Raw genomic sequence first — 12020 nt, 5'->3', positions numbered from 1 at the left:
ATGGGACCCCAATAGCCCCTCTGTGATATAAAATATAACTATAGATTAAATGAAACCATGTAGATAGGAGCCCGATGACAGATTTTGCACTGGTGCCCGGAAGCTTCAAATTATGCCTCTGACCCCCCACAGTCGGCCATTTCGCTATACCTTATAAATATGGATGAATCATATAAATAATTCTTAGAATTGTACCTCCTGCTCTTTAAAAAGGAACTTTCATGTCCTCATGAAAGTGCGGTTTTCTATTCCGCTAGGAGGCACACTGTTGGCTTTCCTGGTATATGCCCCCGTGGTGGAGATATTGGTACCGGTTCTGGCACAGATATCTCCCCACTGTCAGAAGAGCGTTCTTCATAGCTGAGCTGAGAGGAACACCCCTCCCCCACAGTACTCTAACATAGCCATGAATACAGGAGACATGTCATTTTGGCTGCAGAAAGAACACCGTAAAAATGAAGCCAGTAAGAAAGTCACACAAACGTACTATTTCTCCAATTCTACTCCATTCTAATTTTTTTCCAGCTTCTCAGTACATTGTACAGAATAATACATTCTGAAGAACAATTTGTCTTGCAAACATTGAGCCCTCATATGGCTCTGCGTCCGGGAAAAATAAAAAAGGTATGGGGTTTGGAAGGCGGGGAGTCAAAATGAAAATCGCAAAAATGTCACCAGCAGGAAGGGGTTAAAGCTGTGTGCCCTAGCTCTTAATAAAGAAATAAACCTTCAAGACACAAAAAAGGAGCCATTACAACGCGAGAAACTGCCCTAAAGGAAACAAAGGTCCAGGCACTTCCTTGTCCGCCGTTGTCTTCCGCTTACAAGTTAATAAAGTTCGGTGAAAATATACACTGACTAGCCCGAACTGTCATGTGAAAAGACGTCACCAGCCGCTGTATGCTAAGCATAGGGATCTCCAATGTGGATGCTACCATTGCTGGAGGGGTGTCCTAAGAGCGAGTAGAGCTGTTCTTCTTGTCTGCGGTTGCTGATTGCGGTGTAATGTACACTAGAGATTGAATTGTATATTGTGTGTGTCCCTAACATGGAGTCGGACAAGCGTAGTAAGCCTGTAGATATATGCGTGCCTAAATTAGATTGCTGTTCCTCTGCGCCGTAATGGTATAACCTAGAGGTTCCCTGGCGGGAGAAGGCAGGAGGTGACGCAGCGGCGGCCATCTTCTCCTTCTGTGTGTTGTGTTGGGTGTTTGTGTAGAGCTCCGGGCTGTGAGGGCGCCACTCCCGCTCCTCACTCTGCAGTTTCGCGTTGCTTTCTTCGTGAACGTAAAGCAGACGGGTTGGGGTTTCCTTTCGGCCTTGGGCTTTTTCTTTTGAGGTGATAAAGGACTGCGTGGTATCGAGGCCTTCGCCTGCTCCGCCTCTCCCTCTCTTAGCCGCCTCCTCCCCCTCTCACAGCGAGACCCCCGGTCCGGAGTATGGGTGGGTCGGGGTGGAGTAGGGTGTACAACCCGCTGAGCACTGCAGCTCACAAGCAGAGGGGTCCGTTGGGGTCCCTGGTGTTTTCTTGACATGGATCCCCCTGGAGTTGTCACCCTCACCACCGCCAGCCTCCCCCAGAAGAGACAGCTGAGCCGGCATCCTGACACCAGCATTCAGCCTCCAGCAGACATGACAGGTAGCCGGCGTGGCTAGGACACCAGACACCCCCTCCTGACCTCGTGGTAATCTCCTCCCCAGTGCTGATCTGCCGTCTAGGCGCTCTACCCCAAACACAACTTTTTTTTTTTTTTCTTTTTTTTTTTTTTGTGTCGCATCTGATCGCGACATGACTGCCTGCACTCCTTACCGCTGACCCTTCACCTCAGAGGCTCACACACTGCGCTGGTGACGGGGTCAGCCTACCTTCCTGATCGCCCCCTTCCCTGTGCTCCGGCATCATGGTGTTACTCCCTATGGGGTGTCGGCTGAACTTCCACATGGGCTTCCTCTGTGCCCTTAAGCCCGGTATTTTGGGGCGACTCAACCTGTGCTGTGAACACCCCACCCCCACCTGTCAGACGGATAAATAAGCTATCTAGCTGTTTTGCACTGTAGAGGTAGTAGGAAGACACGGGGATTTCTTGAAGTACAGTGACGTCATCTCTTCTCTTATGATGCAGTCTTGGGGCTGGCTGAGCAATCTTAGTTTTCTTTTTTGTGAGCAGGGAGGCCTAACAAGCAGGCCTATGCAGGATGGCTTTTGATTTTATGGTCTAGGCTGAAAGCAGGAGACATCTTTATTTTTTCTCATCATTGGGCCCCTAGCATTTTAACCCTTGTGTTACTGGTTTCTACATGTGTATTATGCCTCTTTTAGTTTCTTCAGACGATACCTTACTTCCTGTCATGGTTGTACAGCCGCTCCGTTTCCTGACCCTGCTAGTATGACAGGCCTGTCACACGTTGCCTAAGTAGAGGTTTAGGTTGACTTGACTGAGTCATTAGAAGGAGATAGCATGGCTTGTTTCTGTTGACTTGGTGTCTTGTGTGCACAAAAAGAAAATACCCAACGTTAGCAACAAATTAAGAAGTTTCGTAGGCCTTTGCACTGGTGGCAATACAAAATGGGGGACCCCAACTCTCGGAAGAAGCAGGCTCTGAACAGGCTGCGCTCTCAGCTGAGAAAGAAGAAAGAATCTCTAGCTGACCAGTTTGACTTCAAGATGTACATTGCTTTTGTGTTCAAAGATAAGGTAAATGGCGCCATAGCTGTGAAGTACAGTAAAGTGAGATCACATCTTATATTAAAGGGAATCTATCATTGGGAAAACTTATTTTTAACTAAGCATATATTTGCATAGCCTTTAAAAAGGCTATTCCAGACATACATTTTATTAATTAATCTTCTCAGCCGTTTTTGAATTAGCCCGCTTTTATTTATATGCTAATTAACCAGCGCGGTGCACTACGGAAATTCACTGAGCGCTGTGTGTAAACAGGGGGAGGTGAGAGCCGGAGAAGGCTGAGTCCTCATCATCAGCAGCAACTTCCCTGCTCTCACTTCCCCCTGTTTACACATAGCACACAGTGCTCACTGAACTTCCGGAGTGCACACTGGAGGCTTATTAGTCTGTTACAGACTATTCAACCAATGCCTGGCTATGCAGTCTTGGGGCTAGTTCACATGTGAAAACCGCCTGGCTTATTTTGGTCCAGAAAAAAACGCTTCCTGATTAGGAATGGGTTTTTGGACCTTGTCGCGTTTTCTGGAGCAGTTTTTGGTAAAAACCGCTTTAGAAACTGCCAGGCAGTTTTCCCCTCTTCTAAAGTGAATGGACCATTAAAAAAAAAGTGTTTTTTTGCAAAAAAAGCAACATGTTTTTCGTCTCCCATTCACTTCTATTGCTTTCCTCAGGTGGAAAACGCCTGAAGAAAGGTCATGTCGTTTCTTTTTTTTCTGCTAGCAGCAAAAAACCGCTGGCAGAAAATCGAACGATAGCAGTTCACATAGGGCTCCATTGTATGGAGGCAGGTTTTGAGGCGAAAGCCACTGTCAAAATCCGCTCCATTGGCCCTGTGTGAACTAGCCCTTACTAGCCAGAAGGCTGAAATAGCTGTGTATGGTAATGGAAGCCATAGAAAAAGAGAAGTCCTCTTTAACAAGAAGTTTTCTTTCACCTCCTGGGGCACATGCGGTTTTATATACCGCTAGAAAGCTGACAGTGTGCTGAATTCAGCGTACTTATTGGCTTTCATGTTCTGTGCCCCTAGTGAAGTGCTATCGGTGCCGGTACCATAGCTCTTCACTGTCAGAAGGGCATTTCTGACAGTCAGTCAGGAACGTCCTTCCTCACAGTAGCATCTATAACGCTGTACTGTAATAGGGGTCGTTGCTTTCCACCCAGCAATGACGCTGAGTGGTGAGGAACGCCCCACCCCGTACTCGTCTATGGACTAGTACTATCGGGAGGGAGGTGTTCCTCACCGCTCTCACAGTACGCTATAAACGCCCTTCTGACAGTGAAGAGCTACAGTACCGGCACCAATAGCTCTTCACCAGGGTACAGAACGTGAAAGCCGACAGTGCGCTGAATTCAGAGCACTGTCGGCTTTCTAGTGGTGTATTACACTGCATGTGCCCAGGAGATGAAAGGTCCTCTTTAAGGGGTTATTGAAGTACTGGTATTTGCATTTATACTCTTGAATATACAAACATGCATTTATAGCCTAGCGTGAGTAAAGGGAGTTTTGATCTTTCATGAATAACTGTATTGGAGACATGGTAGCCTATATATACACTGTGAAGGCTAAGTTTTAATCTAGGTGTGTGTTGCTTTGCAGGTTAGGATGGATTCACACTACTGTTATTTAACATCCTTTACTCTGACATGAAATGAAGCTCCGTCTGTTTTGATGTCTGATTCACCCCCATGTAAAAGGATAAAAAAACATAATATTCTAAGGGCGGTTCACATCTGCTCCCCGATCTCCGCTTTCAGGTTTCCGCCTTCTACCCGAGAAACTGGACAGGAGATGAATACCGGCAGTCAGTGTCCGCCTGTGAGCGTCTTCTGGTCTCTTAGGCGAAACTTTTTTTTTTTTTAAACTATAACTAAGTCGGACATGCAGGAGTTAGTGTCCGGTTTATAGAAGAGAAAAAAAAAAGGTTTAGCTGCGAAGACCTCAAAACGCTCATGAGCAGACACTGTCTGCCGGGTTTCCGTCTCCTGTCGGCAGAAGAAGGAGACCAAGGCGCAGATGTGAACCCGCCCTCACAGAAAAGTTCACGCAGGACTTTTTCTTCCATTACAAAAGTAAACAAACATGGAATAAAGCGTTTCATGTTTTTACATTAGTCAATAGATGCCAATGCAGATGGGAGGGGGCTCAATCCGGATCAGTCACTCTATCGTTGTCATGCTCCTGTGACCGGTGACGGCAGCAGACTGTAATAACTGTAATGTGAACATACCCGTATGTCTGGACTGTCCCTAATGTTAAGGAACTTTCAGCTTTCTGTATTAAGCTGCTCTTCAGTCCCTCCTCTTTGATTTTATTCCTGGTTGTATCAGACTCCCAGTTGGATACTACCTCTGTCATTCAGTGCCAGGGGAGGGATTGAAAAGTGATTTTTGCAAAGAGCCATAGCCTGTTGTGGGAGCAGCTTGTGCTGAGTGCTCACTTTCTAAGGCTCAGTGCACAGAAACGTGTGCTCTGTCAGTGTGCTAGGCATGTTTGTAATGGCTAGCACACTTAGCCATTATTTTCTAAGGCCCCATATATACTTGCTTATGTGTTATCACAGGTCAATATAGGGGACCGTGAGCTGGGCAGAACTTGGGACAGGTATTATTTGTGTCTGTTTTGTGGTCATCTCCCATGTGCCATCCATGTGGTTTTCCACCCCTATGATTAACATGTTCATGCTTATATAGCCTTAGTCATGCTTCTACTATAAACCCTACATAAGGGTTTAAACAAGTTGCTATGTTTTCTATATAATGGTCAGCAAATTTTCAGGGTTAAAATATTTTATTTTCTGATTTAATGCTTCCATTCTTTTACAGCAGACAGTTAACACGGGGGGGCACATCTAGTGTTACTAGTGTACACAGGAGTGGTATACAGTTAGTGTAGACTTGGAATAAGGTGCACATTTATTTTCCGCTACTAGCTAGCAGAAAACAGAAGCGAGCAGTTCCCATTGAAGTCAATAGGAGCCATTTTTGGCAGCGGATTTTTAGGCGGATTCCCACGTCGAAATCCGCTGCCAAAATATTCCGTGTGAACTAGCCCTAAGACTATGTTCAGACTTGAGCTGGGCTCTACATCGATCGGGTCTGTCGCAGGACTTGGATAGGAGAACTTGTCCGCTAAAACAGCGATTACCCATGGACCCCATAGCCTATACTGTGCAGTATCTTCACTGTATGCAAATATGGTGAGAGATGGTGTAGCCTTTTGTTGGAGTTTTGCATGTGTACAATAGATAGCCATAGCTTAAATCTAAAGGGAGGTCTCAGGGATGGGAAGCTAGCATTAATGCAGAGCACCATTCTTCTCAATATATTTCCCCCACTTAAAGGAAGTCTGTCGGCAGAAAATCGGTATCCAATTAATGAAAAGTACCTTGCAGAGCGGATTTCTTCACTTTTCAAAGATGCCTTTATTTGGCATTGCAGCTCCGTTTTCATGAAAATAAGCATTTTATTCTTATACAGATTAAGTGAAAAGGCCTCTGGGGGCCCAGTGGCCCTCACATGTTAGCTGCCACATGACACTAAAAAAAGCAATACGTCACCAGTTCCATTATACAGAGCTTTGTGCAGACAGAGCTAATTTTGCCCTGGACCAGACTAGTGTTGAGTGAGTAGTATTCGATCAAATACCTCACCGGCATAGGAATGCATGTAATCGACCAAACACCAAGGGGTTAAACGTATCGAATATTCAAAGCGTTTAACCGCTTGGTGTTTGGACGATTACACACATTCCTATGCTGGCGAGGTATTCAATCGAATACTACTCGCTCATCATTAGACCAGACATTAGAAGGAAGCTGAAGTTAAATGTCCATTTTAATCCTTTTGGGCCACTGCAGATTTGTCATTTGCTACACTTTCGAAGTAGCGGATTCCCATCCACATACTGTATAAGAACTCACTCGCATGTCAATTATTGCTGTGTATTTTATTGCGGATCTCAACCTGTGCAGCGCAAAATTAAAAAGTGGGAGGACTGCAGAAATTTTCAGCTATGTACACTAACTACGTCTGGCTTTAGCCTTAGCGTGTTTTCTGAGCAAGTTGTGAGAAGTGCTAGAACATGGTGAGTGCATGAGAGAACCATGTACTGTTAATTGTAATACTTTTCCTCATAATTTTAACTTTTTTGCTTCATGGTCACATAAAATTGAACAGGAATGAGGCAATGCTTTTTTCAGAAGAAATGCTGTAGAATATGTTCTCAATTAGTTTGTGTTTCTCAAGGCAAAAGTAATTTTATATTTATTGCAGAGGTGTTTACTATGCTATACCTAAAGTGATTGAAAGTGCTGGCAGAAGGGGGTGCAGACCACTACCACTTTGCCAAAATTGCTTCGGGAGCCTCATAATGGTAACATGAGCACACTGTTCTACAAAAAGGCTCTAAGGGGGCATTCACACGGAGTAAAGTGGAGCTGATTCTTCCACGATAACTCGTGGCAGAATCAGCGCTGATAAAAAGACTCCCATTGACTTCAATGGATTCCTTTTAACGTGCGGAACACATTGAATTCAATGGGAGGCTTTTTATCAGCGCTGATTCTGCGGTGAGTTATCGTGGAAGAATCAGCGCCACTTTACTCTGTGTGAATGCCCCCTAAGAGAAGTTTCAGACAGAGTTTAAGTTTCCTTAATGGTACAACCCTTTTGTCCTTTTACACAGTATTTATTATAGTAAAACATTAATGTATAATTTTTTTTCCCCTTTAGAAAAAGAAGGCAGCTCTCTTTGAAGTGGCTGATGTTATACCAGTTATGACTAACAATTATGAAGAAAACATTCTGAAAGGTGTGCGGGATTCCAGCTATTCCTTGGATAGTTCCCTTGAGCTTCTGCAGAAGGACATAGTACAGCTTCATGCACCTCGCTACCAGTCAATGCGCAGGGTAAATCCACAGTATTATCATTTTTCACTTGTCTGAATTCACCTTTGTTTTCCTATGTATCAGTCAGCGGGTACTAGAGAACTGCTTGAGCTCAGAAAAGTTACCTCTTTGTGAGGTCTATGCTAAATTCTATTTGCTGTACTGGGTGCCTCCACCAAAATATTAATGGGTTTATTTGCTGAAAATGTAAGTGTATAACACATTTATATGTTTATGAATAAAGTAACCAGTAAGATGTCTGTATTTTATAGGACGTAATTGGGTGTACTCAAGAGATGGATTTTATTCTTTGGCCTCGGAATGATATTGAGAAGATTGTTTGTCTTCTGTTTTCAAGATGGAAGGGATCAGAGGAGCCCTACAGGCCTGTTTTGGCAAGTATATTTTATTGCATTGTGCATGTGCCAGCTTTAGCTAATAAAGATGTATTAAAGAGGACCTTTCATGTCCTCCGGCAAATGTGGTGTGATACACCGCTAGTGCGCTGAATTCAGGCTTTCTATCGGTGCCGGTACTGTAGTTCTTCAGTGTTAGAAGAGTGTTTCTGACAGTCTGTCAGGAACGCCCTTCCTCACAGTAGAGTCTGTTGTGCTGTACTGAGAAGGGGGCGTTCCTTACTGGCCAGCGATAATACTGAACACCCAGGGCATTGTCTGCTTTTTAATGGTGTATCACGCCGCATGTGCCCAGAGGACATGAAAGGTCCTCTTTAATGGGCTTTTAGATGGAAAAAGGAGCGTCGGGTATTTTGACTTATCCCTTGTGTTCTCCTGTTTATTAGGGTGCCTGACTTTGTGTTGTTGCCACTCTAACAGTAGTAGAGGTCTCTGGAAAGCCGTTAAACTTTTCAGTTTGTACATACCATTGGCATTAATAATCTTGTACATTTCTCGTAGGCCAAGTTTGAATTTCATCATGGTGACTATGAAAAACATCTTCTGCATGTACTTAGCCGGAATGACAAGACTGGAATTGTTCTGAACAATCCTAACCAGTCAGTGTTCCTCTTCATAGATAGACAACACTTGCAGGTTAGTGTCTCTTGACTTTTTGTAGCGTGTCAGCCTAAATAGCAACTGTGATACAATTTTGCAGAACTTGAGAGAGCATTTGAGTCACAAAGAAAGAAGTGCCCAATTACTCCTCACCAAGGCGATGAATAAACCCAAGCTCCATAAAATCTAGCAGCTATAGCAGATTGACTATCCCTTTTAAAGGGGTATTACCATAACCCTTGTTCACCAACCTGCAAGCTCTGTGCTCTCTTCACTTCCTGGTTTTCTGGCACATTGGTGGGCGGGGTTTCACTTGCTCTGCTATGTTTGCAGTCAGTAATGAGGGATTGGTTGTAAATGCATTACCACAGTATGAAGCTGATGTAGCAATGCTGGATTTGAGTCAGCTTGCATTACATACAGAGGTAATGGACTTCTTATCTCAGCCATATTCAATTAAACCAGCTGATAAGAGCCAAGTTTAGAAATGCCAGAGCTCTCACCTCCCCCTCCCCTATCTGAGAAGCTCCGTTACTTGTTAGACATAAACAGCCAGGAGCTGTTCCCAGCACTCAGCCCCTCCCTCCCCCCTGAGAGCAGGCAGCTAGGTCACATGGGAACTGAGCAGATAAGCCCAGTGGCCATAGAATCAGAGTGTAAACAATGAAGTGAATAAATTAAGATAGCCGCCAAACAAAGCAGTTTTGATAAAGCAATGTATTTAGGAAAAGTCTTAAATCCACATAAACTAGCAGTATAGATAGGATCCTTGTGATGGGACAACCCCTTTAATTGTCTAGTCTAATACCAGGTTGAATAGTAAGATCCTATAAGGATGGCCTTACACAGTAGATAACTCTTAGCCTAATGCAACCTATTCTGATCTACCTCCATGCACAAGTATCTTTGACTGAGCATGCATATGCTGTGAGAAACCTGGCAGTGTTTTATTTCCCTGATAATACAAATGTTGACATCCAGCTCACCAGATCCTTCTCTCCTAACATCTGCAGTCCAGGATTAGTTAAGATGGCAGTTTTAGGTTCAGAGGTGATGTTTTTTCCTAAACTAATATTCTAATATTCACTTACCGTTTCATAAGATAGCATGTTTGTTTTTCCTGCAGACTCCTAAAAGTAAAGCCACAATCCTCAAGTTATGCAGCATCTGCTTGTACCTGCCACAGGAGCAGCTCACCCATTGGGCGGTTGGCACCATTGAGGATCACCTTCGCCCATACATGCCCGAATAAGGTTGTGACCAGTCAAACTGGGAAGATCAGTTAATTGCAACAATTTTTATTTTTCTTATCCAATTTCAAGAAGAATACGGACTCATGCTCAGAACACTTGTATGTTGTGAACCTTCATGCTGGACATTTTTGTATTTTTTTTTTTTTTTTCATCATTTTGTATCTGAACTTTTTTATTTTGTTTTTCTTTGTTTTTTTTTGTTTTTTCGTTTTGCATGGACCTTGTGAAAGAGAGGATGTTCTGAAACATCTATGCGTTAGCCTTGTAAAATGTGAAATGATGGGACTTTGGCACACTGAATCAAATGTATCAGAAAGCACAAGGTATTATTTGTTTTGGTGGTCTTCCCATTTGCACTGGTCATACCCCCTAACAAAGTTTAGAATGTTAGACTACAGATGTAAGGGTGAAATATGTAAGTAACAGGTATCAAAGCTTAATTGCTTTACCAAACTATGAAAGCACTACCTGAATCGCTTCAGTGAAGCAAGGATTTGCAGCAGCAGTAAATAAAGGCTGACTTTGGGACAGATTTGTAAGAAGAAATCCTGTTTATTCAGCATTTGCTTTCATACCTTAGTTCTTATTGCAGGGATGAGACAAAGTGTACAGACACAGGAAATTTTTGATCTCTTCTCCCAGTTGCTGCATACAATCTGCATTTCCCACTGTGGGTGCATTGACATTGATATAGCCTAGAAGTCTGCAGTGGCTATATTAAATGTAAGTCAAGTACTTGGGCACTGTGGAAAATGTTCTGGATGGAGGAAATGAGACATAAACCTGCTGGTGTTTGTGCAGATATTACTTTTCTAGTATAAAGTAATACTTCGATAATAGTAAACCCATGGTGGGTTCTGGAAACTAAGTTATAAAGCAGTTGCAAACTGTAACTGAAAGCTGAAGCGTGCCGAGTTGGATGAGGATATTTTTCTTTTGTGCAATGAAAATAAGGTTGACTACTGTATTGTATTGAAAGAAAGCTTTGCTCAAAGGGTTTCCGTACCTTTTTGATTAAACTTGTATAGGCCTGCTCCCGTTGGCTAATACTAGTGCTTACCTGGTTTAAATTTGTATCTAGCTTTTGTTTGAAATTGGATTACATTGAAAATTGAAAAATAAACAAGCTTAAATCTCATCGTCCATGTCATCTTTCTGCAGAGCAGGAGGAAGCTGCAATTTTGCCATTCGGTATTTGTCTGAACCTTACGTGATACTTATTCACTTGAGTAGCAACCTAAGGCCAGAACAGGTTTTGTAGCCAAAATAAAAATGTGTGACTAATTTATGCCACAAACCTGTCTGTCCAGTATATAAGTTTGTGACCGTGCTGACTCCAATAACTACAGAGCTCTGAACCTCTCATACTCCTATCGGCACAAATAAGTGCTCAGAGCGCTACATGGCACGGGTTTCCATGCAAGCCTTACATGACCAAGAACAATGCTAAGTGTTGGATGGTAACAAATCCCATGCGTCACTCAGATGGACTGGGACAGGTGAATGTCAGGAGAAATTAACTTGACGATATTGTGCCAACTGTAAAACTTGTAGGTGTAACCTATAGAGTTGTTCTATGCCCCTTAGACCCAGTGAAGTAAAATCTTCATGCTTCAGCGTACCAAGACATTTCTGGACAACTGTAAGCTTCCAACTTTAGAGAACAGTTTGTGTAATGCCCTTTTCTGTTCTAGCATGACACCACCCCAGTGCACAAAGCAGTGTCCATGAAGACAAGGTTGGGAGAGTTTTGTATGGAAGAATTTGGTTGGCCGACACTTAGCCTTCACCTCAAACCTATCCAACAACTTTGGTGTGAACTAGAGATTGTAAGCCAGCCCCTTTTCATTAACATCACAGATGCCATCGTGGGTGAATCGTCAAGAACTACCAGACTCCAAACCTCCTTATTAGGCTGAGGCCCCCACGTTTCAGAAACACGTTTTTTTTTTTTTTTTCTCCCCATTTCAGATTTTGGTGCAGTTTTTGGAGTCAAGGCCATGAATGGCTACAAAAGGATTAGGAAATATATAGGAAGTACTTCTACCTTCTGCTCAATCCACTCCTGGCTCAAAAAACCACAGCAAAATCTGCAGCGAAAAAAAAGCTACGTTTCTGCAACATAAGGCCTAAGGCCGCTACTTGGCAATCTGCAGCAAAAAAAAAAAGCGGCGTGG

General features: G+C 43.4%; 1 protein-coding gene across 1 annotated transcript; it reads left to right on the top strand.

Moving 5' to 3' along the window:
* The first annotated feature begins 1120 nt into the window (after positions 1-1120).
* On the top strand, positions 1121-10981 carry C4H6orf62 (chromosome 4 C6orf62 homolog). The gene is made up of 5 exons (XM_075270875.1): positions 1121-2696; positions 7419-7595; positions 7847-7969; positions 8492-8626; positions 9717-10981. The coding sequence occupies exons 1-5, from the start codon at positions 2568-2570 to the stop codon at positions 9840-9842; spliced, it is 690 nt and encodes a 229-aa protein (XP_075126976.1). The 5' UTR covers positions 1121-2567; the 3' UTR covers positions 9843-10981.
* The last annotated feature ends 1039 nt before the right edge of the window (positions 10982-12020 follow it).

The sequence above is a fragment of the Leptodactylus fuscus genome, chromosome 4 (assembly GCF_031893055.1).
Source record: "Leptodactylus fuscus isolate aLepFus1 chromosome 4, aLepFus1.hap2, whole genome shotgun sequence".
Lineage (NCBI taxonomy): Eukaryota > Metazoa > Chordata > Amphibia > Anura > Leptodactylidae > Leptodactylus > Leptodactylus fuscus.
The sequence above is the reverse complement of the archived record's forward strand: the minus strand, read 5'-3'. Positions and strand labels throughout refer to the sequence as shown.

Bases quoted from the DNA above. Each gene is read 5' to 3' on its own strand.
- C4H6orf62 (XM_075270875.1), top strand. From the start codon at position 2,568: ATGGGGGACCCCAACTCTCGGAAGAAGCAGGCTCTGAACAGGCTGCGC. The intron at 2,697-7,418 runs GTAAATGGCGCC...TTTCCCCTTTAG, and splicing joins CTTTTGTGTTCAAAGATAAG to AAAAAGAAGGCAGCTCTCTT. The intron at 7,970-8,491 runs GCAAGTATATTT...CATTTCTCGTAG, and splicing joins AGCCCTACAGGCCTGTTTTG to GCCAAGTTTGAATTTCATCA.